This window comes from Coregonus clupeaformis, chromosome 13 (assembly GCF_020615455.1).
Source record: "Coregonus clupeaformis isolate EN_2021a chromosome 13, ASM2061545v1, whole genome shotgun sequence".
NCBI classification, from domain to species: Eukaryota; Metazoa; Chordata; class Actinopteri; order Salmoniformes; family Salmonidae; genus Coregonus; species Coregonus clupeaformis.
In genome coordinates, this window is record NC_059204.1 from 15,811,649 (window position 1) to 15,837,748 (window position 26,100).

Here is a 26,100-nt window from a genome sequence, read left to right on the forward strand (position 1 = left end):
GGTCGCTGGTTCTAATCCCCGAGCCGACTAGGTGAAAAATCTGTCGATGTGCCCTTAAGCAAGGCACCTAACCCTAATTGCTCCTGTAAGTCGCTCTAGATAAGATCGTCTAATGACTAAAAACGTTTAAAAAAAAAGTTATAATGGACTTGTAGATTTCGCAGTCTCCATCAGACTCCATCAGAACATCCCCCAGTCATACAGATGAGCCTTGCTTTGAATCTGTCTTTATCTAGCATCGACAGTTAGGATCTAAAAACTGCTTCAGAAATACTCCCACACTTTCTCCATTTACCTGTCCATATCTTCCCATTGCCTTTAATACAGACTCCAGCCCCCCACCCCTCCGGCCCTATGGCAGTGTGTGTTGTTACCAGGCAGCCCAGCCCTGTGTGCTCCAGCCTGCTGTGCTACAGCTCTGTCTGGCCTGCTGTGCCTGTACCTAGCTCTCTCTGTCAGAGCAGCACAAACTGACACGTCTGTCTGGAGGGCAGCCACGCTGATAGTTATTAGTTTTGTTAAGGTGTCCGTTTTGATTTCCCCCCACCGCCGCCTCCCCGCCCGGCCAAAGGCACAGTGGCAAGTGACTCACAGAAGCCATATCGATTTGTTCTTATGCCTCTCTCTTTCCCTCCAGCAAGGTCCCCCCCTCCCCACACACACACACACTACCGTGCTGCTCAGACTGGGGGACTGGGGATGGGCAGCACCCCTCCTCAAATGCCCACATATTACTCTTCTACACCCCCAATCAGGAGTGAGTCCTCAACGTCGTTTACTAAAATCACTGGGTCAGGGAAAGTCTGCTCCCTGACTAGGGAACGACCCCGGTCTGTCATACAGAGGCATTTCAGTATTCCGCCCCTCCGGCCAAAAAGCTGTCAGCAGTTTTCCCAGATATTTGTTTTAACTTCTCTCTCTCCCAAATAGCTACTTAGTCCCTGGTATCCAGACTGAAAAGGCCAAAATGGTTCTGCTCACATTATAACTAATGCAGTTTAACAGACACCATGCGCCGCAACATTATCACTCCCAACAGAGCTCAAGCGCCAGCTTTGTGCCATGGAGAATGACACGAGTCACCGGACACTGCATCATTAACTTATATTTCAATGGACCCTCACATATAAATGTGTCAGTATGGAAAAGCATCAATTCAATCTGGTTGACATTCCTGGCATTGCCCGGCGCTGACTGTCGTTGGTCTTATCGCTGACTGTTTTCCCCCATCTGTCGACTCATGTCATAAAGGGCTTCCAGTAGTGGGTGATTGGTGGTGACTCTGCACTTAGCAGTCACTGGATTTTTTCCCCCCACTCTCTCTCCCTGCCCAGACAAGAGAGACTTGTTTACTGCAGCCTCTGTGTGCTCCGTCTATTTGGGACCTCGCGGGCGCTCTTGGAAGTGGACGTACGGGGAATGACAGTGCAGATGCCTAGCGTTTCCCCACGGCCACGTCACTGCCACCTAAATCTCCCTGAGCGACCACGATGCACAGCAATGGGAGGGCACTGTGTTTACCACACACACTGTGTTTACCACACACACACAGTTACAGAGGTCCGCTGCGTCAAAACAGTCTGCCCTGGACATCTCAAATGTCAAAATAAGACCTACCAAATTAGCCTTTGTAAAAGTTGTTTTCCAAGAACGGCATCTTAAGATACAGTAGATGCAGCTGTTCTGTTACTAATAATCACTACCTTTGCGGTGTAAAGTTCACCCCCGCCCGCTCTGCTTTCTTAGAATGCACCAGTGGAGGCTCTTCAGAGGAGGAAGGGGAGGACCATCCTCCTCAGTGAATTTCAACAAAAAAAAAAGGGTTATCCTTTTATCCTTTTTAGATAAAACTATACTAAATATATTCATGTCACCAAATAATTGATTAAAACACACTGTTTTGCAATGAAGGTCTACAGTAGCCTCGATCACTGTAGGGTGGCACCATGGTGTAGCTGGAGGACAGCTAGTTTCCGTCCTCCTCTGGGTACATTGACTTCAATACAAAACCTAAGAGGCTCGTGGTTCTCACCCCTTTCCATAGACTTACACAGTAATTATGACAACTTCCGGAGGACGTCCTCCAACCTATCAGAGTTCTAGCAGCATGAACTGATATGTTGTCCACCCAATCAAAGGATTAGAGAATGAATCTAGTACTGAAAGCATACACTACAGTTAGCTAGCACTGCAGTGCATAAAATGTGGTTGTAGTTGTCTCAGAGAAAGAGAGAGACAATAGTTGAACAGTTTTGAACTAATTAATTTCTTCAAAAATGAAGGAGAAACGACAGAGCGAGAGAACTAGCTATATTTCATATTTCTTTCTCACTTTCACTTACTTAGCTAGGGAATGCAGCTAGCTAGTTTAGCCTACTCAAACACCCGGCTCAAACAGAGAGGGATGCTATGTTAGCTAGCTGGATATGGCTATCCAACGCTAGAACTCTTCCAAGTCAAGGTAAGCTTTTGGTTTTATTAATTTATTGCCACCAGCTCTCGCCGGTGTAACTGCTAAACTGCTTGCTGCTGACCGTACACTGTACTGCATAATTGTAGTGGGTTTACTAACAATTTAGTTATAGTAGGTATGTTCACTATGACGTTAATATGGTCACAACGATGTAGGCTATGTGTAGCGGTTAGCGTTTATGATATGAAGGTTTGGCTTGGAAAGGTTTTTTCGCCTGGTCACAGACAGCTGATGTGTTGTGCACTGAAGGCCACAAGCGAAGGGAAAAAGTGAGATGTAGATGTGAGAAGGAAGTATACAACGATGAAATGGATCATGCTGTTTGTATGTGGTTGCTATGAAAGTGAACTGTGTTTCTTAAACGGAAGCAAACAGAACGAAACAGGGATAAACATACCTAAATTTGTCCAATTAGAAACGGTTGTTTGCAACTGTTGGACTAATGATTACACTAGATCAGCTAGATGCAGGCAAGTGTGTGCAAGGCAGTATTGAATGTGTCAATGTCTGTCACCTTGATTACTCAAATTTCTCTCGACCTGTGCACCTGCGTTGTAAACTTTCATTCATAGGCTAGGTTGTAGCAACCTCATGATGGGTATAGGGAAAATTTGAGTATCATGTAGTAGCCTAAACCTATCAATGTTACATTGAGCTGGTTGAATAGAATATGAATGACCGTCATCCAATACGCTGTAATAGAAATAAGGCCCATAAAATAAAATGGTCTTCCCTCATCTTAAACAGCACCGACAGCTACTGGAATGCACTCTGCTCTGGGTTACACAGAGTCTACAGTAAATCAATCCAGGAGGCATTGCATAATATTTTGAGTGTCTTGGCCAAAAGTTTGAAATAATGACCTCCTTGTCATATACTGGTCTGCGCTAGTCTCTCGCCTCTCACTCCGGTGCCTAGAAAAACACAATAGGCAAAAATAAACTCCTTAACAGTGAGCATCATACACCGGTTGTGACACTGATGATATGAAATTATCTATCTGGATGGAATGTAGTAAACCATAAACAACATCTGCGGAATAGTGTAGCCCAAACGAGATTGCTCCATAGGTCTGACTCTGTCCCAAAACTTTGTCTCGACGTTTAACGACAAGCTTGTTTTTCGGAGCACTCTGAGTACCGTGTTGAATGTCATCTTTATGGATGTAACAGGTGCTGTCGCTCTTTATGACTGAGCTAGAGAAACGAGGGCGAGGTAGAAAATAAAAACCATCTTGCTCTTTCCCTTAAGCATCGTAGATGTAAACTGCAACACTCAAGAGGGTACAAGTATTTGATGTAATCTGAACCGGGAATAAATTCTACAAGGCAGCACAGAGGGAACGTTGCCTCATCCTGGCTCCTCTTGTCTTTCCCTTTTTCAAACGCACAACCTAAAGTTAGACATCCTTGAGGTTTCTGCCACTTGATGGAAGGTGATGCCCATGAATAATGCATGGGAGAGGGAAAACTCAGTCTGGGTCTTTTTATAGCCCGGGTCCCGCACCCACCGCGCTAGCTCTAGCACGCCGCTAACCTCTCAGATTTGAAGGATCAAGAAATGGGAACAGTAGAAAACAACATATAACAAACTGCGACATAGAAAAGGATGACGTCTATTTTCAGACGGCAGGCGGTGAGGGAAAAAGAGCCCGGTTGCTTTTGATAGAAAATGGGGGGGGGTTGGGATATAGCTGTTATTGCTATGTTACAGTATTTAGCTTAAAATTCAGGTGGGCATGCAGATGTAGATGTCTGTGTGATTTCTCGCATTCAACCTTGTTTTTTTCGTTCAAAACCGGTTGTGTTGAACCACTGCGTTGAGGCCTTGATTAAATGACAAACTTATTATCCTCATGTGTCAGGGAATGTCAAATCATGGCGTTAATCAGTGAACACAGCTCATGTATTTTCAACTGCAACTGATTGAATGTGTTGCTGTCTTTCAAAAATCCTTTCACATTTCACGAATCAAGCCTAGTGCCTTCAAAAAGTATTCATACCCCTTGACTTTTTCCACATTTTGTTGTTACTAAGTGGGATTAAAATTGATTTTTTTTTTTGTCAACGATCTACACAAAATACTCTGTCAAAGTGGAAGAGAAATTCTAACATTTGTAAAAAAGAATATGAAAAATAAAACACTACTATATCTTCATTCAATAAGTAATCAACCCCTTGAGTCAATACATGTTAGAATCACCTTTGGCAGCAATTACAGCTGTGAGTCTTTGTGGGTAAGTCTTTAAGAGCTTTGCACACCTGGATTGTACAATATTTGCACATTCTTTAAAAAAAATGGTGAAGCTCTGTCAAGTTGGTTGTTGATCATTGCTAGACAGCCATTTTCAAGTCTCGCCATAGATTTTCAAGCCAATTTAAGTCAAAACTGTAGCTAGGCCACTCAGGAACATTAAACGTTGTCTTTGTAAGCAACAAGTGTATATTTGGCGTTGTATTTTAGGTTATTGTCCTACTGAAAGGTGAATTTGTCTCCCAGTGTCTGTTGGAAAGCAGACTGAAACAGTTTTTTGTTTCTTTTTATCCTAACAAACTCCCTAGTCCTTGCCGATGACAAGAATACCTATAACATGATGCAGCCACCACCATGCTTGAAAATGTGAAGTGGTACTTAGTAATGTGTTGTGTTGGATTTGCCCCAAACACAATTATTTGTATTCAGGACATAAAGTTAATTTCTTTGCAACATGTTTTGCAGTTTTACTTTAGTGCCTTATTGCAAAAAGGATGCATGTTTTGGAATATTTTTATTCTGTCAAAGTTAAGGGGTGTGAATACTTTCTGAAGGCGCTGCACCATCAGAAGGTACCTTCTTGGGAGAAAATGTTTGAAAATGTTCAAGAACTTTAAATGGGTCATGGTAAAGGGGGGGATTAGCGGCGAATCGCAGCTTCTCAGCTTGGCGGAAATACAGGTATAAAACCAGGGATTAGGAGGAAACGGTTTCTCTTTGCCCAGGTATGGCAATTAGGAGTGGCGGTCCTAAGCCGCAGCCCTGTACAGAGTCCCTGTGTAGGGCTAATACTCCTCCAGTTCAGCCAGTTGACTCCACAGAAAAGAGGCTTCAGCCAGGGATAATGAAAGGAGTGCTGTGTTGCGTTAACCTGGACGACATAATTGAGCCCCCTTAACAAAAACACCACAGGTTATTGGTGACATAGACAGAGATAATGAGGGCCAAGTGTGACTGGGAATTGTTTAGTGTGTGTGGTGTTGAGGCCGACCACTAACACAGATGTTAGGGGCAATAATTAAATTGATAACACAGGGCCATTATGGGAAATAATATTATTGGTTATTAAACAGACATCTCCCTTAATGCTGCGCTATTATGCTGCCCCCCACCCGCCCTTATAATTTCATTTGATTTAATATGTTTCCCTTTTTACCTCAAGAATATTGTCTTACTGAATCTGTCTCTGTATCCCCAGGCAAATTTTGGGGTGGTAATCTTTGGGTATTATAAATAACAGCCCTCTACCGGGGATGAAAGGCAGTGGCTCCCTCTCTTTCTTTTTTTTTCTCCGTCCTTCTCCTCCTCACTCTTCCTCTCCCTCTCTCCCAGCCTGCCTGCTACTCATCTATGCTAAGCACGGAGCTTGCAGCATGTGTGAGTGTGGCTGGAATTCATATGAACGTCTCGCTGCGGGGGGAAAGGGGGCAATTCATTGATATGTGCAGGATGACTCTGATAAACAGCCTGCGCCGGCAAGTGTTCGCTTGATACATTTGATTGAAAAAGAAGTGGGGGGGAGAAATGTGAGAGAAACAATAGGAATAGGGGTTTAAAGCAGGGATGGAATGGCAGAGAAAGAGGCTGGCGTTTGACCGGTCGCTACCCCAGACACACACACACACACACACACACACCTCAGAACGAGCACTCCTAAATATTAAGCACCACGCACATAATCTGTCACCAGATTAGACGTGTGTGTGTATGTCTGTCAGTGAGTAGACAAACGAAGTCTGGACTATTAACAAATGGATGTGGTGTTTGTTTTTTATGAATACCATTACAATATGCCCAGAGCTGTGATGGCGTTCATTTTGCATTTTGTTTGTTTTTCTGTATCCCTGTTTTCTGTTATTTTGTTTCCTATCCCTTTGGTTTATCTTGCGCCAATCTCCCCCTCACGCTGTCTGATGCGTCGACGACTGCGTGGCTCGCCTGGTCCTAATGGGCTGGAAACGCCTGTGAAAAAGACCCTTGCCTCACGGCACAGCTCGGGCACTCGGGGAAAGAATACCAAAATGAAAAACGCCAGCAGAGCCAGAGGCATCTCATAGCCACTTATGGCTGCATTAGGATCATCTACCGATGTGTCATCTAGCCGTCGCTCGCATTATTACAGCTTTGTTCACAATGTCAAGGGCGGGAGCACGGCGGGGGGCAGGGGAGGCAGTGCACCCCCATCCCCCACCCACATGTTGTGATAACAGCCTCTGGATGTAACAATGCCTGTTTTATATCATAAATAGTCATGTTTTTCCCCTTGTATTTATGAGGCAAGGAACAGCTAACCTTAGCCACCACTAGAGGATAGCTCGGTGGAAGAATCAAAACAAGTGCAAATGCCACTCTGTCAATTAAGATTAATCATCATTATGCAAATGTTTTGGCAGAGCCGTGTCAACACCTGACTGAGATCTCTATTAAAAAGCGTTGAGCGAGGCAAATAGACTGACAGCTTGGGCCCCCCCTCTTCCTCTCTCCTTCTCTCCCTCCCTCTCTGTTCTCCCTGCCACATTGTTGGCCTCCTCTTTTGACAAATACCTTAATCTGATTGTGTGCACACATGGGACGGACGGTATGTGTGGTTCTTAGGGCCCCGAGTGAGGGACGCTCCAGAGGGGGAGACTAATGGGACTAGCTCCCCCAGATAGGCCACTCAGCCTCTCCATTCCAAGGCACATTGAGGAAAACACTCTTCAATTATAATTTATTTTATGGTGACCCTGCCCCCAATCTATACAGGCCCCTCTTTCTCCCTCTGTTCCAATGCCGCCGCCTCCTCTTTTCCTCTCCTCTGTTCTCTCCATCATTTGCCCCTCGCCTTTATGTGCGAGCATCATCTCAAGTTGTTTTACGATTGCTGTCGAGAATAGAGGATGGAAAAGGGTTGAAAAGATGAAAGGAGGTAAAGACAGAGAGCAATGTTCCTGGGTGTCGGCGGAGAGATATATGTGGTAGCAGTAAGACGTAAGCGCAGCCGTGTGTCTTTTTGGATTCGGTTAATTTATTTTGATTTGATTCTTTATTTTGATGAGCTGACATGTAATGTTAATAGTAACACATTGATGTGCAATAGTAGGAAAGCCTTTGTCAACTCCATGCAGGAATAAAGAGATTTGAAGGACTCGGTCTTTAATGCAATTTCAAAATGTTTCCATACTGTTCATACATGAAGGCGGATTCATATTAAAATGTAGATTATTCAACACCTAACCAAACAGAAGACTAAACCTCAGTTTGTTGTTTTTGTTGTTGTGGCGGTTCAGTTGAGTAGACTGTTGTTTTAGCAGCGTTACTAAGGCATGTTTCAGGTGGTTTTTAAAGGTGTCATCAAGCAGGGACCCCTGATTCGAGGGCCGCCCCCGGTCAGAAGAACTCCCGGCTATGATGTAGAGCCAGAGGGGTCAGCTGGCGAGGTGAAAAAGTTCAGATTTATACGAGGAGCGCTGTAACAGCTCAATAACACAGGCCTGTAATCTACTCCCATTTCAAACACGTCTGATTTACGAGCCAGCATGCCACTCCAGCACCCGAAATGAGGTGTTCAGCATATGTTTTATTGACATAAATTTGAAATGTATTGCCGTTGTCAAAACTGACTGTTGGACAAAGCCGCTTATTAACTGAGTAAATGGCTTGAGAGTTTTATGTCAGCTTCCTTAATGACTACAGTTAGTCTGTTTCAAACGAGCCCCCCACCCCCCACCCCAACAATTACACACACACACTACCACCCCCCTCATCTTCTGTTTCAGCAAGAAAGCAGCTGGTCGTGGGGTGGACCTGAGGGGTGTGTGTACAAGTGTGTTTGTGTGTGCGCATAGGGAGGGAGTTAGTCCTGAGGGGATTGGGAGCTGCCACAGTTCACACATGGAGAGAAAAGGGCGGGGGGTCTTATGTGCGGTTACATCTGGCGGAGGTGTCAGAGCTCCTTGGTCAGAAAGTAGAACTTGTAATAATTGCTCAGTCGTTTCGGCTTTTCCCCTTCTGTCCACTGCCACCCACCCCCAAATCATCTGCTTTTTATCCAGGCTAATGGACCTGCCACCAGCACGAGACAGGAGGCTGTTAGCACAAGCCCCAAGGAAGGGCTGCTAGGCTGCTGACTACCGCTGCGCTAAATCTCCAGCAAAGGTCACTCCGAGTTTGCCGCCTGTAAAATTAAGTAGCCGTAAAAAGAAATGCTTCCATAAAAAACACAAAGTTAATGGCAATATTAACATTGTGTGGCTCTCCGCCATTAACTTTTTTGCGGAGGGCGGGTTGTGTTTCATTCAAGTAGTTATGTTTTTCTTAGCAGTGTTCACATTTATGTAATGCTACGGTGCATGATATTTTTAATTTAGGAAGATAGCCTTACATTGTGTAGGTATGGTATTCCCAGCTTTCCCAACAGAATCGCTACACTAGTGATTATTCCGTGACAATTGCAATAGCCCTGCCTGACTGAGCGCACTCAATTGCCCAGCCTAATTTGGTTTGAAACACATGCCTCCTTAAGCTCCATAGCGAAGAACAGACGTAGCATGTTGCAACTATTCCCTAGTAAATATACAGAGCCCTATAAACCACTCAGTCAGTCTGGTATTAACACCATCAGGTTCCTGTCTGCTTCAGACGAGCTGGTCCTCAATTAGATTCAGCTCCATCTCTATCTCTCCAGATGGACAGCAGCCTCCCGTTTCCCACACCTCCCTCACCTCCATGCATTTAAGGTAGAGTCAGTACACATGCTCCCCTCTCTCCAGCCCCTTGCAGTCCCCTTAATAAGTCCATCTATTCTTTATCAGATTTCTGTACCGGGGGACAATGGCCAGATTGAGGGGCTACAACAAAAGGCCTTTGAAAAGCATCCCAGAGTGTGTCCCCTACAGTAAGACGTTGTGCCTGTGTGCATCAGTCAGGGTCCCCAAGGTGCGCGGACCCCTGGTCTTTTCCCAGCTCCTCTCTCCTGCCGCAGCCGCTCACCCGTCCTCGTCTTTTGAAGTGGCCCCTTTTTTTATTTTTGGAAGCGTTTACAGGCCTTTTTAATTACTTACGGCTTGCCTAAGGGCTTTGCTGCCTCATTCTTCCTTTTGTTTGTCGAGGTCTCTCCACAAATCCTACTCTGTTAAGACAGCCATCAGGATTTTTGAAGGTTTTTCGCTAGATTCTAGTTTTTCTCTCGCCCCCCTCTTCCTTTGTTTTCTCTCTCCCTCTCCTTACATTCAGTCCTCAAAACGGTTTTCCATCAATTGATCTTCATTGAAGTCACACCAGACTTCCTCACTTAATAACTCTTGCCACCGTTGTCACAGACGGCCTGATCTCGTTCACAGCACAAAGGAGCTGTAAATCAATTTTGATTTGGTGTATGACATCAATCAATTTTTATTTTGCTCCCCAACATCCTCTGCTCTTTTGTGAGATGCGAAGATGGATCGCTGTGTCAAGTTTATGAAGTTTATGAAGTTTAGCAGATCTCCCTATCAAGGGTATTGTTTCCCCGAGAACTCACACACTGACTATTGTTTCTGTCGTCTGATGTGATTCCAAGACAATCCAGCTTGAAGTGCTCTGATTATCACTTCATTCAGACGTACAATGCACTCGACACAAAACTGCTCCTCACCTGAACATAAAAAACTAGTTTAGTGCATAGTTCTCACTCACGTTCTTTTTACATAACATTTTCTCTCAGCTTTCGACTCAGTTTAGTAACATTAGTGTTATTTGTGCACAAATGGAAATGTGAGAACTGTAGCATATGTCTTTGTTTCCCAATCTGAGACCTACATCATTTGGCGCGGAGGTGCAAACAATGAGCTAATTACTTTTCTGGTAACAATTACGGAATGCTGTAAGCATGCTAATAAATTTTTTTTTAAATAAATTGCCAGTGGTCTTTGAGCTCCGGCGAGGCCCACTTAAGCTCTTCATTGTTTTATTGATGTTTTTGCTTATCTGCTAGGGGTGAAAATGTTAACATTTGATGGTGGGGTAGTGACCTAAGCATTCTCTCTGAGTGTTGTGTTCTTAAGCACTGCATTGTTGGAAGTCGTTCTGTGTATGTGTGTGTGTGTGTGGACTGTCAAGCCATTCTTGACCTGCTTATCTCTTCCTTGAAGGATGAAATGTGTCCTAAAGCTAACTGTGTGTGTGGGTGCGGGTCGGGGAATGCGGGTGGGGGTGCACGGGTGCGTGTGTGCGTCTTTCTCAAGACAGAGTATTTGAAGTTATTTGAAGCTATCTGCAAAAATTACAATTGTTTGTCAATCTGTGTGCCCTTTAATTGCTTCAGAACAGATTTAGATATGTCTGAACAAAAGCCTGTTTTGGTTCTGCCATAACAAGATTCTTATATAATTGACAGCGGGACTCAACTGGCGTGGCATCATAAAAGGTCGTAACGTTAACCTGCTTGCCTTTTACGTCTGTGTGTAAATCATCATAGTCCACTTTATAGGACCTAAACCATCCACTGCGCTTGAGTTCTGTGACGGGTGTGCATGCTCGCCGCGATAACACCTCAGATGGAATAACATTTAGTGATTTATAGCTGGAATAAAGTCAAGCTCCGATGCTGTCTTGCTATTTTTATGTTTACTGTTATGATTTGATGTGCTTATTAATGGTTGGTGACATTGTCTTAAAACAGTATCTGAGAAGCAAAGTGTTTGACAATACGAGGATATCATTGTGAGCAGCACAGTATACAGTGATGTAGGCAGCTGAATGGCGATTCACAGGTTTCATAAATGTATCTCTCTGTCTAATTTGACATTGATTGTGAAATCTGGACAATGTCCTGATGATATGTTTCTCCCTCATCATTACAGGAAGCTGCACAGCGGAATGAAGACCTATGGATGTGAGCTTTGTGGGAAACGCTTTCTGGACAGCCTACGCCTTAGGATGCACTTGCTGTCTCACTCAGGTAAGAATCAGCACGTGTGTTTTAAATATTTTTATATATTTTTTTAAATTCTACGCTATATCAGAATATTAGAACATGACATTATGGAATTTAATATTGGCTGTACAATGTAAAGGCTTGATACTGAAATGGGATAACTAGTACTCGCGCATATGATTTAATGAACTGATAAAGACCCATAACATTGGATCTATTTCAGGATTTACATCGGGCTGCAGTGGTTTTAAATCAACATTCAGTGGAGATATTGTTCCCATTGGTTAGGGCCTGGGCCATGACATTAGCCGTCTAAAAGCCATGTAATTCAACACACAGCAGCTATTGATCCAGCCAGGCTGACACTCTTGCCACGGACAGCCTGTGGATTCAGGGGCCTACTTAGCACAGTTGGGCTTTTTTCTTTATTGGACTTCTTTTTTTAATAGGGAACTGAACTCCTCTCCTAGGGCCTTAAGTGCAGATGGTTTTTAGACTGTCTGTAAAAGCCATGGGACTCTGGGTTCCCTGTTGGTCGATCCCGACCATGTGTGGGTCACCCCTTACCCCTCCACGTGTTGGCCTGATCTAACCTCGGGCCCACCCGGACTACATATGCTACTATGTATGTTTCTACATACGACCACATGATTTTCCTTCAACACTGGAAACACAACAGTCGGTCAGTCCAGTGTTTTTTGTTTCTCCCCCACTCTTTGTAAATGAGAAATGTCATGTCACCGTTGTTTGGTCTCACACAGTCATGTATGAAGGACTTTTGAAAAAACTAATTAATATCTCAATTAATGCCGGAGTCTGGGGCCCCGGGATGTAGCAACACGCGTTTTGATTTGTCGCAGAGGCGGCTCTCCCGCCATGTTGCGGTGCGGAGATGAATGACTCCTCACGCTGTGCCGGTGAATTGGCTCTGTGCACGACTCAGCATGTAAAAAACCTGCTTTAAGGAAATATATTGTGTTTATTTTAGAATCCCCGTTCAAATCCCCACGACAACACACTTGCTAGTCAGAGAACACATACACAGCTCTTGTTCGACATTCATAATAAAAAGCATGTCTGTATTAGAGCTGGCTGTGACATTTATGAATACAACAGTGTAATAAATACACTGCAGGTCGGAGACCCTAACGCATTCTCCCAGCCTCCCCTGTTTCTCGGATTCTAGAGCCAAAATGCCATGACCTTAAAGAGTTTCTTCTTCTTCTCTCGGAAATTCAGCAGAGTTTGCCTCGTATCGTATGCTGCAGCCTCAGACAACTCCTGCTGCGACAGTAAGACGGTGCATGTAATTAAACAATCCTTGGGGGAATAATTATTGTGCGGTGGAAGTTTTAAAGTGAGTCCGGGTAATCCCGGGCTCAGACGCTTCTCCTTGCCTAGAAGAAAGACTGGAGAAAACTTCAAAAGAGGGTTCTACTACATCTCGCCTAGCTCCCCAACACCGGTGAAACCAGTCTTTAGCAGCTAGGCTGCAGAGTAAAGGCAGACCTGTTTGGCCTTAGTTTCCCCAAACTGATTGAGTCCATGTCTGGTCTACAATATAATTAACCAAGTCATTCAGCAGATCATTGGTTCAATCATCAGAGTTGTGAATCATGACTAGCACTTTCCAATGCAGAAGTTACTAAATTATAAAGCTGACTGCTTTCAACAGGTGAGGGAGTGAGTGAATACTCAGGCCTGACAGATAGATGTTGGTTCAAATTCTTGGTCACCCTCCAGAAATACTCTGTAATTCATCGAAGCTGTCAATGAGTGACAAGCTAAAAAGGAAAATGGCAAACATGGCTGGCAGCATCGCGAAGACAAAACGACAATCGTCTGCCTGCCTTTTTACAAACATTTGAAACTCTAGGAAGAACCACAATAATATATTCCCCTCACAAATGAAGAGTGAGTAAAGGATGTGGGTATTGTATTTTTAGCTCAAGCTCCGAAACTGTTGCGGTCCTGGCTTGCTTAACGAGCAATACCAACCTGTGCTGTGTACACGTCAGTGTTGACACATTGGGGCTTTGGTCTGGCGTAAAGCAGACAAGTGCTTCTATCAAGACAGTGATGGTTAGGGGGAGACTAGCGACGAGCCGAAGCCCTTTGATTATTTTTTTACCTCAGACTTTCAAGGCTTTTTTTTCCATCCCGGCCTCAGTGCCTGTCTCGATTTTTATCGTCTCTCTCTCCGAAATGACACATTACAGGCCCTCGTGCCTGCCCCCCTTCCTCTCCCCCTCCACCCACCACCACCACCCTTCACCTAGCCTCAGACATACAGACAAAGAGATGGAGAGAAGGAGGGAGGGAGGAGGAGGAATGCTTGTTGGTATGCACAGTGTACTGTGTGTGATGTGTACCGTTTCAGCCGTCGCTGCCCTTCCCTGCTCAACTCCGCCAGTGCAGCCTGTCTCTCTCGCCTTTTCCTCTCTCTCGCTCGCTCTCATTCACTCTGTGTGCTTGTTTTATCGGGGACTTGGCGGCTCGCCAGTCTGGGCTGCCTGCCACAGCTGAGGGTACAGTATGTACAGTGAGTCTTGTGCCATATTTTTTTTTTTGTGTTGTTTGTTATGAGTGGGGATTTTTTTTTTTTTTGGTGGCTGAGCCTTTGGAGAGAGGGGGGTAACTGTTGAATGTAGGAGGAGTCTAGTGGATGTTTAGCACCAATGTAGTAAGCTGATTAGGGGGCCACAGTGGGTTGTGGGCCCGATAAAGGAGTGGCGTCTTCCCGTGTTTTTCCCCAGGTTAATGTCACCGCGGCCTAGGAGCCGGCAAGGGGTAGGCAGGTCTGCCTGGAGGAACAGTGACTCAGCGTTTTGGGAACAGGGAAGGGAGAAGCTCCGGCCCATTCAGGGGTGTGATGTGAAATGCCCTGGTATCCCTGTTGGTGGAGTGTTGTGGAATAGTCTTGGCCCTCAAATACTTAGATGGTTATAGTCCCCTGTAGCTCAGTTGGTAGAGCATGCCGCTTGCAACGGCAGGGTTGTGGGCAAGTATGAAAATGTATGCACTCACTAACTGTAAGTCGCTCTGGATAAGAGTGTCTGCTAAATGACTAAAATGTAAAATGTAAATGATTCATAGAGCTTATTCAGATTGAAGAGTTCTAGCAGAGGCACTGCGACGAGATTTCAATTGACATACATAATATGTACATAAATGTACATAAAGCATATGCTTACAACTATTCAGCTAGCATCTTTTCATCTTAACCATATTACAAACTTGAATAATGCAACCAAACCATATTACGCTATTGAATAATGCAACAATTCACAAGCATGTGCAGACAATTCATGGGTTTATTTTTTCGGCCCTACACTCATTACATTTTAGCTTCAAGACAATAGCACTCTAGCTAAAACGAACAACATGTCTTCATGAAGTATGTTAGCCTATCAAAAGTGAATGATTATCCCTCTCATACAAATATGAAAGTACAGTAATCCAACCTTACAAAGTTAGAAAAAAACAGGCTTCATTTTTATCAATATCATGCAAATCATTACACGTGGTAAAAGCAAATTGCGACTGAAAACGCGCAAATTGACATCAGCTGTTTTACGTGGCTCAGCGCAGCCAGCCAAAGCACAGTTTATTTATTTTTTAAGCTACAGCGACAATTTCACAATGTAACTAACTGGCTGTTACTGCAATTTCATTTAAACTCAATAAACATGTCTCAAATGTAAGGAAAACATCTATATATTTCAGCGATTTCAAAAACATTACTCTGCAATTAGAATTTTTACTATTGGAGTGTTGGGCTCAATGAGACAATTGTGCTTATTTTTATAATGAGATGATTCCTCTCCTCCCAACCATGGCTGTTCAGGCTCGGTGAGCGGAAAAAATACAGTATGTGCCATCAAAGCAAGTTTTTATCTCAACTTTTTTTTAGATTAAAAAGTGCTAAACCTCTGTTTACAGTACATAACCATCCAAGAGTTAGCAGATTAACCAGCTGTATAGGCAGTCAAGTGGCAGAAATACACATACACACACTCAGACTAGATTATATTACATACAGTTGATAGACCTACACACACAAACATACACACACACAGGGCCACGCGTGCACATCGTCCAGACTCCCAGGCCTGTGTCATTAGCAGGCCCGTCCAGGCCGCCCCAGCCTGATTAAGTCTGGGCTCTATTCTCCAGAGGGGTTAGGGTTAGAGGGGCCCGGCTCTGGACCTCCCTTGACTTCATTAGATCAGGCAGCAGGCCCCCTCCCTCCCTCCCTCGCCACACACACACACCACACACATTCACTCACACACACACACACACTCACACACACACACACACACACACACACACACACACACACACACACACACACACACAGACACACCACGCACACCACATGCACACACACACAGACACACCACGCGCACCACGTGCACACACAGACACACACCGAACATAGTCACTCAGCAAATACACATGCATGCACTCACAAACACACACACCACACACACTACATCCAAACGATGAAACCCTGCTATGATCACATGGGGGATATTACTGCCGTTGGACTACCAGGAAAAGGGAGGCACTACACCTGTTTTGGGGTTGCCAGATATTTCTGCGACGGCTCACTGTTTGTCCCACCACCGTGGGGATTCTTCAGCTCCCATTTCTAGCATTGCATCGCCTCTCCTGTTGGTCTTCCTGCTCTAACCCGTACTCGGCTTACAGTGTTAAAAGTTAACACTCCCTCCCCCATGGTTGTCTTAGACATGGTCCATGTCACCAAGCTAACTGTAAATATCAAACTGCAGACCTTCATTGGGTTGCCATTACAGTGCATAGAAGCCAAGGGGGGGGAGAGAAAAGCCCCGGCGAAAGTGTTCCCTCCCTCTCTGTCTCCCTTGCTGTCTCCCTCTCTGTCTCCCTCTCTGTCTCCCTCGCTGTCTCCCTCGCTGTCTCCCTCGCTGTCTCCCTCGCTGTCTCCCTCTCTGTCTCCCTCACTGTCTCCCTCCATTCTCTCTCTCTCTCCTTCCCTCTGCCTCCCTCTCTCTCTGTTTCACTCTCCCTTTGCTACCGCTCTCTCTCCTCCCTCTCTATCACTCACGCTCTCTCCTCCCTCTTTCATTCACTCTCTCTGTTCTCTCTCTCCTTCCATCTGCCTCGCTCTCTCTGTTTCACTCTCCCTCTGCCACCACTCTCTCTCCTCCCTCTCTTTCAATCTCTTTCTCTCCTCCCTCCTTTCACTCACTCTCTTTTATTCACTCTCCCACTCTCTCTGTTTCTGTCTCTCTCTCCCTTTCTCTGTTATTGCGCCCTCTCTACGTTCTCTCTCCCTCTGCCACCACTCTCTCTCTCTCTCCCCCCTCTCTCTCCCTCTGCCACCACTCTCTCTCTCTCCCCCCTCTCTCTCCCTCTGCCACCACTCTCTCTCTCTCTCTCCTCCCTCTCTTTCACTCTCTCTGTCTGTCTCTCTCTCTCCTATCCATCTCCCTGCTGTCGGAGCAGAGAGCGAGGAGTGGAGCTGCTTGGCGGAGCACTCTTGGCTCCGCTCCAGCTCTTCCCTCACTGATGACATCATGGTTGTGCCGGCAGGTCTGGATGTTCTGCCAGCATTCCAGTCCGTTTATGATCGCTCGCAGATGTGTGTCCAGGAACATACTGTACCCAAACCAGAAATTAATCAAACTTGACTGCCTTCCAAGCCACATATTCCAAAATAGAGAAGGGCTTTGCGACTCGAGACAGGGAAGGGGGAGGAGGAGGGAAAGGGGGATGTTGTGGAGGGAAATCTCTATTAAAAGGTTTGGAGAAAAAAAGTTACAGAGAAAAAAATGACAATGGACAAAAATGGCCAGTGATTTACATGTATGTTTTTCACAACAGCTAACACCATAGCCCACCGCCCCCACTCCCTCGCTCCATCCCTCCCTCCCTCCCTCCCTCCCTCCAGTACATTAGCACAGGATGACAGACAGCATGGATAAATGGGCCAAGCTTCTGTTTGGCCGCGTGCCCTAACTCCTCTCTGGTGGTTTAAACCCATAATACTTTCCCTGACCTGTTGATGTACATTAAACCCCTATTTAAAACAACACTTGAATTATGTGGGGCATAAATCTGCCTACATTATAAAGGTCCAGGAGAGATGATTGGGTCCCCGGCTATAATGGCCTCAGTAATTGTCCGGGCAACTTCTCTCCTCATCAAAAAGTGCTCATGGCTTCTTTTTTTTAGTTCCCCTTCACACATACGCAGAGGTGGGATGGAACCAGTTAAGACCTCCATCTACCTGGAATGGGACTTGACTGGAAATAGTATTCCCTCAGTAAACTGTGCCCTTTTAGCCAGAACTCAATGTACCTCCCTGGCTGCACTCTATAAGCCTCTGAAAAAAGGGATGGTCTAGCTAGGCTGTACAGTATGTGAGAGGGATAGCCTAGGCCCCTCAAACTCAACTGGACCTCGAAGCCAGTTCCACTGCATTTTTTCATTGTTCCCCTCTAATCAGGGACTGATTTAGACCTGGGACACCAGGTGTGTGCAATTAATGATCAGGTAGAACAGAAAACCAGCAGGCTCCGGACCTCATAGGGTAAGAGTTGAGTACCTCTGGCCTAGGCTGTACTGTACATAATGTGAGAGGTGACGCTTTTGGCTGTGAGTCATCTATCATTAAGCCATGACAGCACTGTGGATGACCCAGTATTGATTCTCTCAAGGTTCTTGACTCTTCCGCCAGTAGGCGAGGTGCTTCAGTGTTTGTATCATTGTAGTAAATTACTGATTACTACTGAATGTTGTGTTAAAGTTAGCTCACTATCCCCCGAGTGGCGCAGTGGTCTAAGGCACTGTATTGCAGTGCTAGCTGTGCCACTAGAGATCCTGGTTCGAATCCAGGCTCTGTCGTAGCCGGCCGTGACCGGGAGACCCATGGGGCGGCACACAATTGGCCCAGCGTCGTCCAGGATAGGGGAGGGAATGGCCGGCAGGGATGTAGCTCAGTTGGTTGAGCATGGCGTTTGCAACGCCAGGGTTGTGGGTTCAATTCCCACGGGGGGCCAGTAAAAAAAAAAAATTATATATATTTTTTTTTAAGAATGACTCACTAACTGTAAGTCGCTCTGGATAAGAGCGTCTGCTAAATGACGTAAATGTAAATGTAAATGTTTTAGTAACCTACAATATTATATGGTACATTATAAAATCTGTGTGTTTTAACTGTTCTTACTAAATGTGTCTCTACATACATTCATTGTACCATTCATTGAATTCTATGTGTAGTACTACATACAAACATCACCTAGAACATGTGTTTCATTCTGTTGGCTAAAAATGCATTTGGCCCCGGCCTTAGATCTTCGCAACGAGGTCAGTTAAATGGAGTCAACGTATTCTCAATGATTTACGATGCTTTCAACCTCACAAGTAGCGCCCATCGAATTACCTCGCAGACGAGGAACGTTATTTATACGATACAATACGATATTCAAAATCGTCTTGTCCATTAACTGTCATTTTGTAAAAACATCTCTGGTGCAAAAAAGTAAACTCAAAAGGAAGCTCCCAACTAGCCCATAATACCCCTGTAGAATTATGTTTTCTTGATCTTACTTTGTCAGGGTATTGCAGCTTTAAATCCCTTTGGTTGCTAAGTAGCAAGTGCCCCTGTGCTCTAATGGGCTGATTTGGTATTCAGCTCGATGCCGGATCTTATTTTTGTATGCGAGACAAAGTGTTTTGATGGAGGGTGATTGCGGCAGTGTCTGGAGGCTGTTTTTGAGTTTTATGGGCTCTACAGTACACTGTGTGCCTTTCTAAAACAGAACACAGCCCATTGAATTGTATATTTCCCTCTGAGCTGCTCCTGTCAGAGATGAGGAAAGGGGGTGGGGATGGGGAGGGAGAGAGAGAGAGAGAGAGAGAGGGAGAGGGAGAGAGGGAGAGAGAGGTGAATGTTGTTCAAGGGGCTGTGCAAAGATCAGTTGGAGGACTTTGCGTGATCTCTAGGTATTACATTTTTGGAGTAACTCCTTGACAACGGCTTGTCCCCTTAACAAGACATGGAAGTTCATATTCAGGAAGTGATGTGAAGCAGTCATGCAACATAAACAACGTTTAGGGTCGAAAATAATTGCAATTGAGTGGCGATTATTATTCAAGGGTTTTTCTTTATTTCTTTATTTATTAAGACATGTGGAATTTCTTTCCTTCTTAATGTGTTTGAGACAATCAGTTGTGTTGTGACAAGGTAGGGGTGGTATACAGAAGATAGCCCTATTTGGTAAAAGACCAAGTCCATATTATGGCAAAAACAGCTCAAATAAGCAAAGAGAAACGACAGTCCATCATTTCTTAAAGACATGAAGGTCAGTCAATCCGGAAAATGTCAAGAACTTTGAAAGTTTCTTCAAGTGCAGTTGCTAAAACCATCAAGCGCTATGATGAAACTGGCTCTAATTAAGACCGCCACAGGAATGGAAGACCCAGAGTTACCAGCCTCAGAAATTGCAGCCCAAATAAATGCTTCACAGAGTTCAAGTAACAGACACATCTCAACATCAACTGTTCAGAGGAGACTGTGTGAATCAGGCCTTCATGGTCGAATTGCTGCAAAGAAACCACTACTAAAGGACACCAATAAGAAGAAGAGACCTGCTTGGGCCAAGAAACACGAGCAATGGACATTAGACCGGTGGATATTTGTTCTTTGGTCTGGAATCTAAACTGGACATTTTTGGTTCCAACCACCATGTCTTTGTGAGACGCGGTGTGGGTGAACGGATGATCTCCGCATGTGTATTTCCCACCGTAAAGCATGAAGAAGGAGGTGTTATGGTGTGGGGGGTGCTTTGCTGGTGACACTGTCTGTGATTTATTGAGAATTCAAGGCACACTTAACCAGCATGGCTACCACAGCATTCTGCAGCGATACGCCATCCCATCTGGTTTGGGCTTAGTGGGACTATCATTTCAACAGGACAATGACCCAACACACCTCCAGGCTGTGTAAGGGCTATTTTACCAAGAAGGGGAGTGATGGAGTGCTGCATCAGATGACCTGGCCTCCACAATCCCCCGACCTCAAACAAATTGAGATGGTTTGGAATGAGTCAGACCGCAGAGAGAAGGAAAAGCAGCCAACAAGTGCTGTGGGAACGCCTTCAAGACTGTTGGAAAAGCATTCCAGGTGAAGCTGGTTGAGAGAATGCCTAGAGTGTGCAAAGCTGTCATCAAGGCAAAGGGTGGCTATTTGAGGAATCTAAAATAACAAATGTTTTGATTTTGTTTAACACTTTTTTGGTTACTACATGATTCCATATGTGTTATTTCATAGTTTTGATGTCTTCACTATTATTCTACAATGTAGAAAATAGTAAAAATAAAGAAAAACCCTTGAATGAGTAGGTGTTCTAAAACATTTGACCGGTAGGGTACATAAAGGCTTAATGATGTAAACACAAATGTATTAACACTTACAGAAATTATCACTAACAGCTAAAACAAATAAACTTTAAAGACATGTTTAAACCATACATTTCCTTTTATTTGTAAATGTTTAAAACAATACAAATACATTAAGTAAAAAAAAAAGTCCAGCAATGAACATTACACAGGGCTGTTAATAGTGTAGCTTGTCCCTGAGCTGGCAGACAAATGGTTATTGCCTCTCTGCCTACTGGAGGTACTGCATGTTGGCTCCAACCTTAAAAGTAACAACAAAGAAAGTTAACAGGTCTGTTAGGAAATGCCTTTGTCACACCATCTGGATAAGGGCATTTCTGTGCTGTGCCAAATACTCTAAAAGGGGAGATGGGAAACTCCATTCAATTCGTATTATTATATTCCTCTTTCATTTACAAATTTCATGATGTGACTATGAGACATGGCTGTATCTAGGGGGATTTTGTTTTTAGCTGAGCCTGATAGCTAGAAATATTGACTAGCTAGCAATTGCTGTGAAGTCACCGAAATTATTTGAAATAACGATTGAGGTAGCTACGGTATGTAATCTAACTCAACTACTACAAACTAATTTAAATTACAAAAAATAAAGGTTACCTTACATGTTTTTTGCTGTCCAGTGGCAGCAGAAGTGGGGCATTTGATATGAGAACATCACATGATCAGCGTCTCTTCAGCAACACTAGAAAAGTACTTTCGGGTCTCAGAGTTTAGGACATTTTCTAAATTAAAGTCCCCCACGTAATAGTAGAAAAGTGTCAATAACCATTCATGATATATGAAAAATAATTATCTTAACATTAACAATGATTCATATTTGTGCATATTTAAGTAACGTTTGCATTCAATTTTGGCTTTAAAACATGTTCCAAGGTCAATTAAATGCCCCCAATGTGAATCACTGTATATGGAATACATATTGGCTTAGAACAATAACTATTCTGGGTGCAGCAATAAAAGGATTGTAGGGAATACTCAGTAGGGTATATAGAATGTATATATGGTGTCATTTAATGGGGCTCTGAATAATACGGAGTGTTGCTGGCCTTTTACTCCACCCATTCAATTGGCGGATGAAACACATAATGTGCGCTTACTTCTCTACAGAAAACTCGCTAACCAAACAACAGTGCAGGGCATGCTCAATGAATTAAAGGGCAACTACACTCAAAAGTTTATTTGATTTTTTCCATACCAAGAAACCAGAAAAAAATAGGGAAATCTGAAACCTGGAAAAACTAAACCAAGAAAACTGAATTTAGAGAGAAAAGATAAGTAGGCAAAAAATATTAACAGATTTTTTTGCTGTGCGTGACTGTACTTTAGAGTGTCATGCACAGCAAAGAGGTTGGGCCAACTTATAAATGTTTTAGTGAAATATATAATATACAATTTAGCTGACACTTATCCAAAGCGACTTACAGTCATGCGTGAATACATTTTTACGTATGAGTGGTCCCGGGAATCGAACCCGATATCCTGGTGTTGCAATGCTCTACCAAGATGCATGACAGAGTTATAAATGCTTTGTGAAGCCTCAATTTAATATGATTTATAAGGACTTTATTAAGTGGTGCTTATGCCACCCTTTATAAAGCACGGGTTTGTCATATTTGACATAGTGGGTTATGTCACACAGTTATGCCACATTTATGAACCCTTTATAAAGCATGACATATGGTTATAGATGGTTTGTAATACATTTATGTAGTGTTTATGAAGGCTTATGAAGCCTTTATAAGCTGCACGTAATTTACGGCGGGACCAATCTTTTTTTATTCACAGTAACATATTTGGAACTGCAGGCATAAGGAAACTTCGTAACTCAAGTTGCGTCCGCCTTTTGGAGTTATTATGTATTTGTTTGCATGTCTCGCACACAGGCTTATTTTCCAGGCAGAAATGATGATTTGTTTGTGCATTGGGTTCTGTTTGTGTTTAAAGATCAAGGAATTGATATCAGCTATAAATCTGTGGTTGCAAAACAGTGGTGTGGTATTGGGTCAAACGAAGTGTGTGTGTGGGGGGCGGTAGCAATGCAATAAAAAAGACACAGGGAAGTGTAGTGGAGGGGTGCTAGGGGGAGTGCGCTTGGTTGTGAGAGAGACTAAATTTAAATCGTAATTGGCTGACTTCCACAAGCTCGCGGGCATTTTAATGAATCATAATAACTTCATTTAAAACCAGCTGAGCAGAAAATAGTTTGGAGAGGAGCCTGTGGCCAGTATGGATTTGTGTTTTTGTCAGGCCCCACTCCCTTTCATCAGCCAGAAAGCCACAGCCATACCACTCTTGACACATGACGCACATGCGTGCACAACACACGTACACACACTGGGGGGACATTTGACTGGGGTTACACACAGTTATAGTTGCTGTGTACATGCGCTTATGAGCCTGCGTGTCACTGTTTACACTGTGCCAATGTCTGTGTACGAACAATGACAGTTATGACATTTAATTTCACCATTTAAACCCTGATTCATATCTTCTTTCTTCTCTAAACACAGACGTCTGTGGATGCAACTCATTGACCCATCCACTGTGCTGTTTCTGCCCTCATGACGTCCATCCAGGCTCCACCACTCCATTAAGGGAAAACATGCTGGGTTGTAGCCACAGTTAATAACCACACATGTCATTCCGACAAACTGTGTATCATACAGTACATAGTCTGAATCATCACTGTTACTGTATCTGTGGGGGGCCCTGATGGTTGTTATTTGTCTATATGTAACCAACTGATGAACCTACTCACCCAGAGGGCCGTTAACTGGAGAGAGTATGACCAACCTTGGCGTAAATGGTGAGAGTGAGCGAACATGTGACCTGACTAATCAGACTACGTCACCCCTGCATCAAAAAGTCAAAATTAGAAGGAATTTTCTCTGAGAAGGAAAAACATTTATTGGAAGGAGGAAAATCAGCACTTATCAAAATATGCCTCTAATTCTCTATCTGGCATAGCAGAAGAACATTGACAGTGTTGTTCTAATGACATAACGATGTATCATACATTGCAGTGGCTATTAGATTATCTAGTGTCTTTTTTCACAGAGGCAGTCTGTGTATTTGAGTGTGGGCGAGCACTGTCGCGTATCCTAAAATGATGTCACAACCATGTACTTTAGTCTTTCTATTAGCTGTCACCACAGAGAATGCATGGCTTTGTGTTTGTGTAATGGTATTATGGAAATGTGCCATGTCAGACCTGACCACCAATCCAGACTTCATTGGGTGTGCACCCTTCCATTATGTGACAATCAGTTAACCTTGTAAAAGTTCTACTTCGTCCATAGTTGCCATTGCTCACAAGCAAACAGCATTCTGTTGTATGGAGAAATGCTCTAATGTTCTGTGGTTAAGACCTACGCTTACTATCAATGTAATATGTTCTTGGTCATTTCTTATTATTTAAAATCTGTAAAAATGGTATGACAACACTGACGACACCACGTTGGTCTTGCCGCGACATTCCCCCCAAAAATGTGTGAGTCTGATTCAATATTTGTGGGTAATTTTGTGATAGAAATAAACTCTTGCATATACCATCACAATGCCAACCGAGGAAAATAAAATATGATTTGTTTGCCACGTAAACAGCCATAAAAATAAATATCCTCTGAGGCATGACTTTTAATGTATTATGTAAGTTGGACGATAGCTCTGGAAACTTTTAGATCAATTTCTCAGCGCAGATTAGAGAGCTATGAATCCCATTTATGGAAGAGGCTCCCTCATAAAATGCTTTTTGAAACTTTTATATTTTCGTGATGAAGAGAGAATGAACCCGCTAAGCAATGATCCGCTGGCGGCGCTTTCATGTATTGAAAAAAAAGAGGGAAACAAAAAAATCCAATAAAAAATAGGCACTCCCAAAGCCATCTGGAAGTAGCCAGGACACACAAGGCTTGCTTTTATGCTGCTAATTCCACTTGGAGGTGCAGCATAAAAGCAGAGTGTGGATATTGTGTTATAACTGTTGCAAAGAAGTAAATGGCCCCGGAATACTAATCTTGGTGGTCAGGCCGAGGGAGGATCATTTTTGACTGGAGTAAACAGGCTGTAGTTTGGGGCTCAGGAAGCCTCTCAGAGGAGATGCTACTGCTCTCTGTTAAATGGATGAGCCGTGTCTAGCCAGTAGTCCCTTTTCAAGTCTGAGCACAGTCAATGGAGCTACTATACTACCCTTTCAGGTGTCAAAAACCTAGTTATAAATTTGGTATTTGGTATTTTATTAGGATCCCCATTAGCTGTTGCGAAAGCAGCAGCTACACTTCCTGGGGTCCACACAAAACATGAAACATGACATAATACAGAACATTAATAGACAAGAACAGCTAAAAGACAGAACTACATCAAAAGGACCAATCCCCCTTTCTACTGTACAGTGGCAGCTTGGCCTATTTTTGCACAGCTGATTCTTGGCCTTTGTTGGCTCTCGGCCAATGGCCTGTCATGTTCGGTTCTATCGTCACTATATCTGGGTCCTATGGTGCACGGCAGAGTGACAGTCTGGGAGATGCTGCAAAGGAAGAGGGCAGCAGATCTGGAATGTGTGGCAGGACATTGTAAAAAAGTTTTAGTGAGGAAGTTAATGGCCCGTCACACTGTCCACTTTTGTAAAGAAAGTACTTTTTTTCTCTTTTCCATTTCTCACCCTACTTTTTCCTTCCCTTTTCCACTTTTTCTTGCTAGGAAAGATTATGGCTCAGTTGCCTCCCCCCCTTTCCCCCCTTCTCAGAAAAACAATTTACATAATGGAAAGAGCAAGCAGCAAACTCCTTTTGTGTCATTTGGCAAACACCTCGGCCAAAGATGAAGGTTTTTAGACTATTTAAGGTGAAGTATTTTCACTAAATACTTCTACATGTGGAATTTGTATAATTGATTTCACATCCTGTTTGAAGTTATGGCAATACAACTTTAAACATGCGTTTAATGGGGTGAAAGTATGTAAAGTTAAACGCTGCATGTTTTCTGCATTTCCAGTTGTTTTGGTTTTTGGATTTCCGATAGTCTGCCATAT

The 26,100-nt window shown here is 43.8% G+C and overlaps 1 protein-coding gene across 1 annotated transcript in view; it reads left to right on the top strand.

The window, feature by feature from the left end:
* LOC121579333 (zinc finger and BTB domain-containing protein 16-A) overlaps window positions 1–26,100 on the top strand; it is a 192,755-nt gene that overhangs the window by 103,650 nt on the left and 63,005 nt on the right. The window contains exon 3 of the mRNA XM_041893846.2: window positions 11,548–11,645. Within this exon, the coding sequence (XP_041749780.1) occupies window positions 11,548–11,645 (98 nt within the window). The remainder of the gene's footprint in view (window positions 1–11,547; window positions 11,646–26,100) is intronic.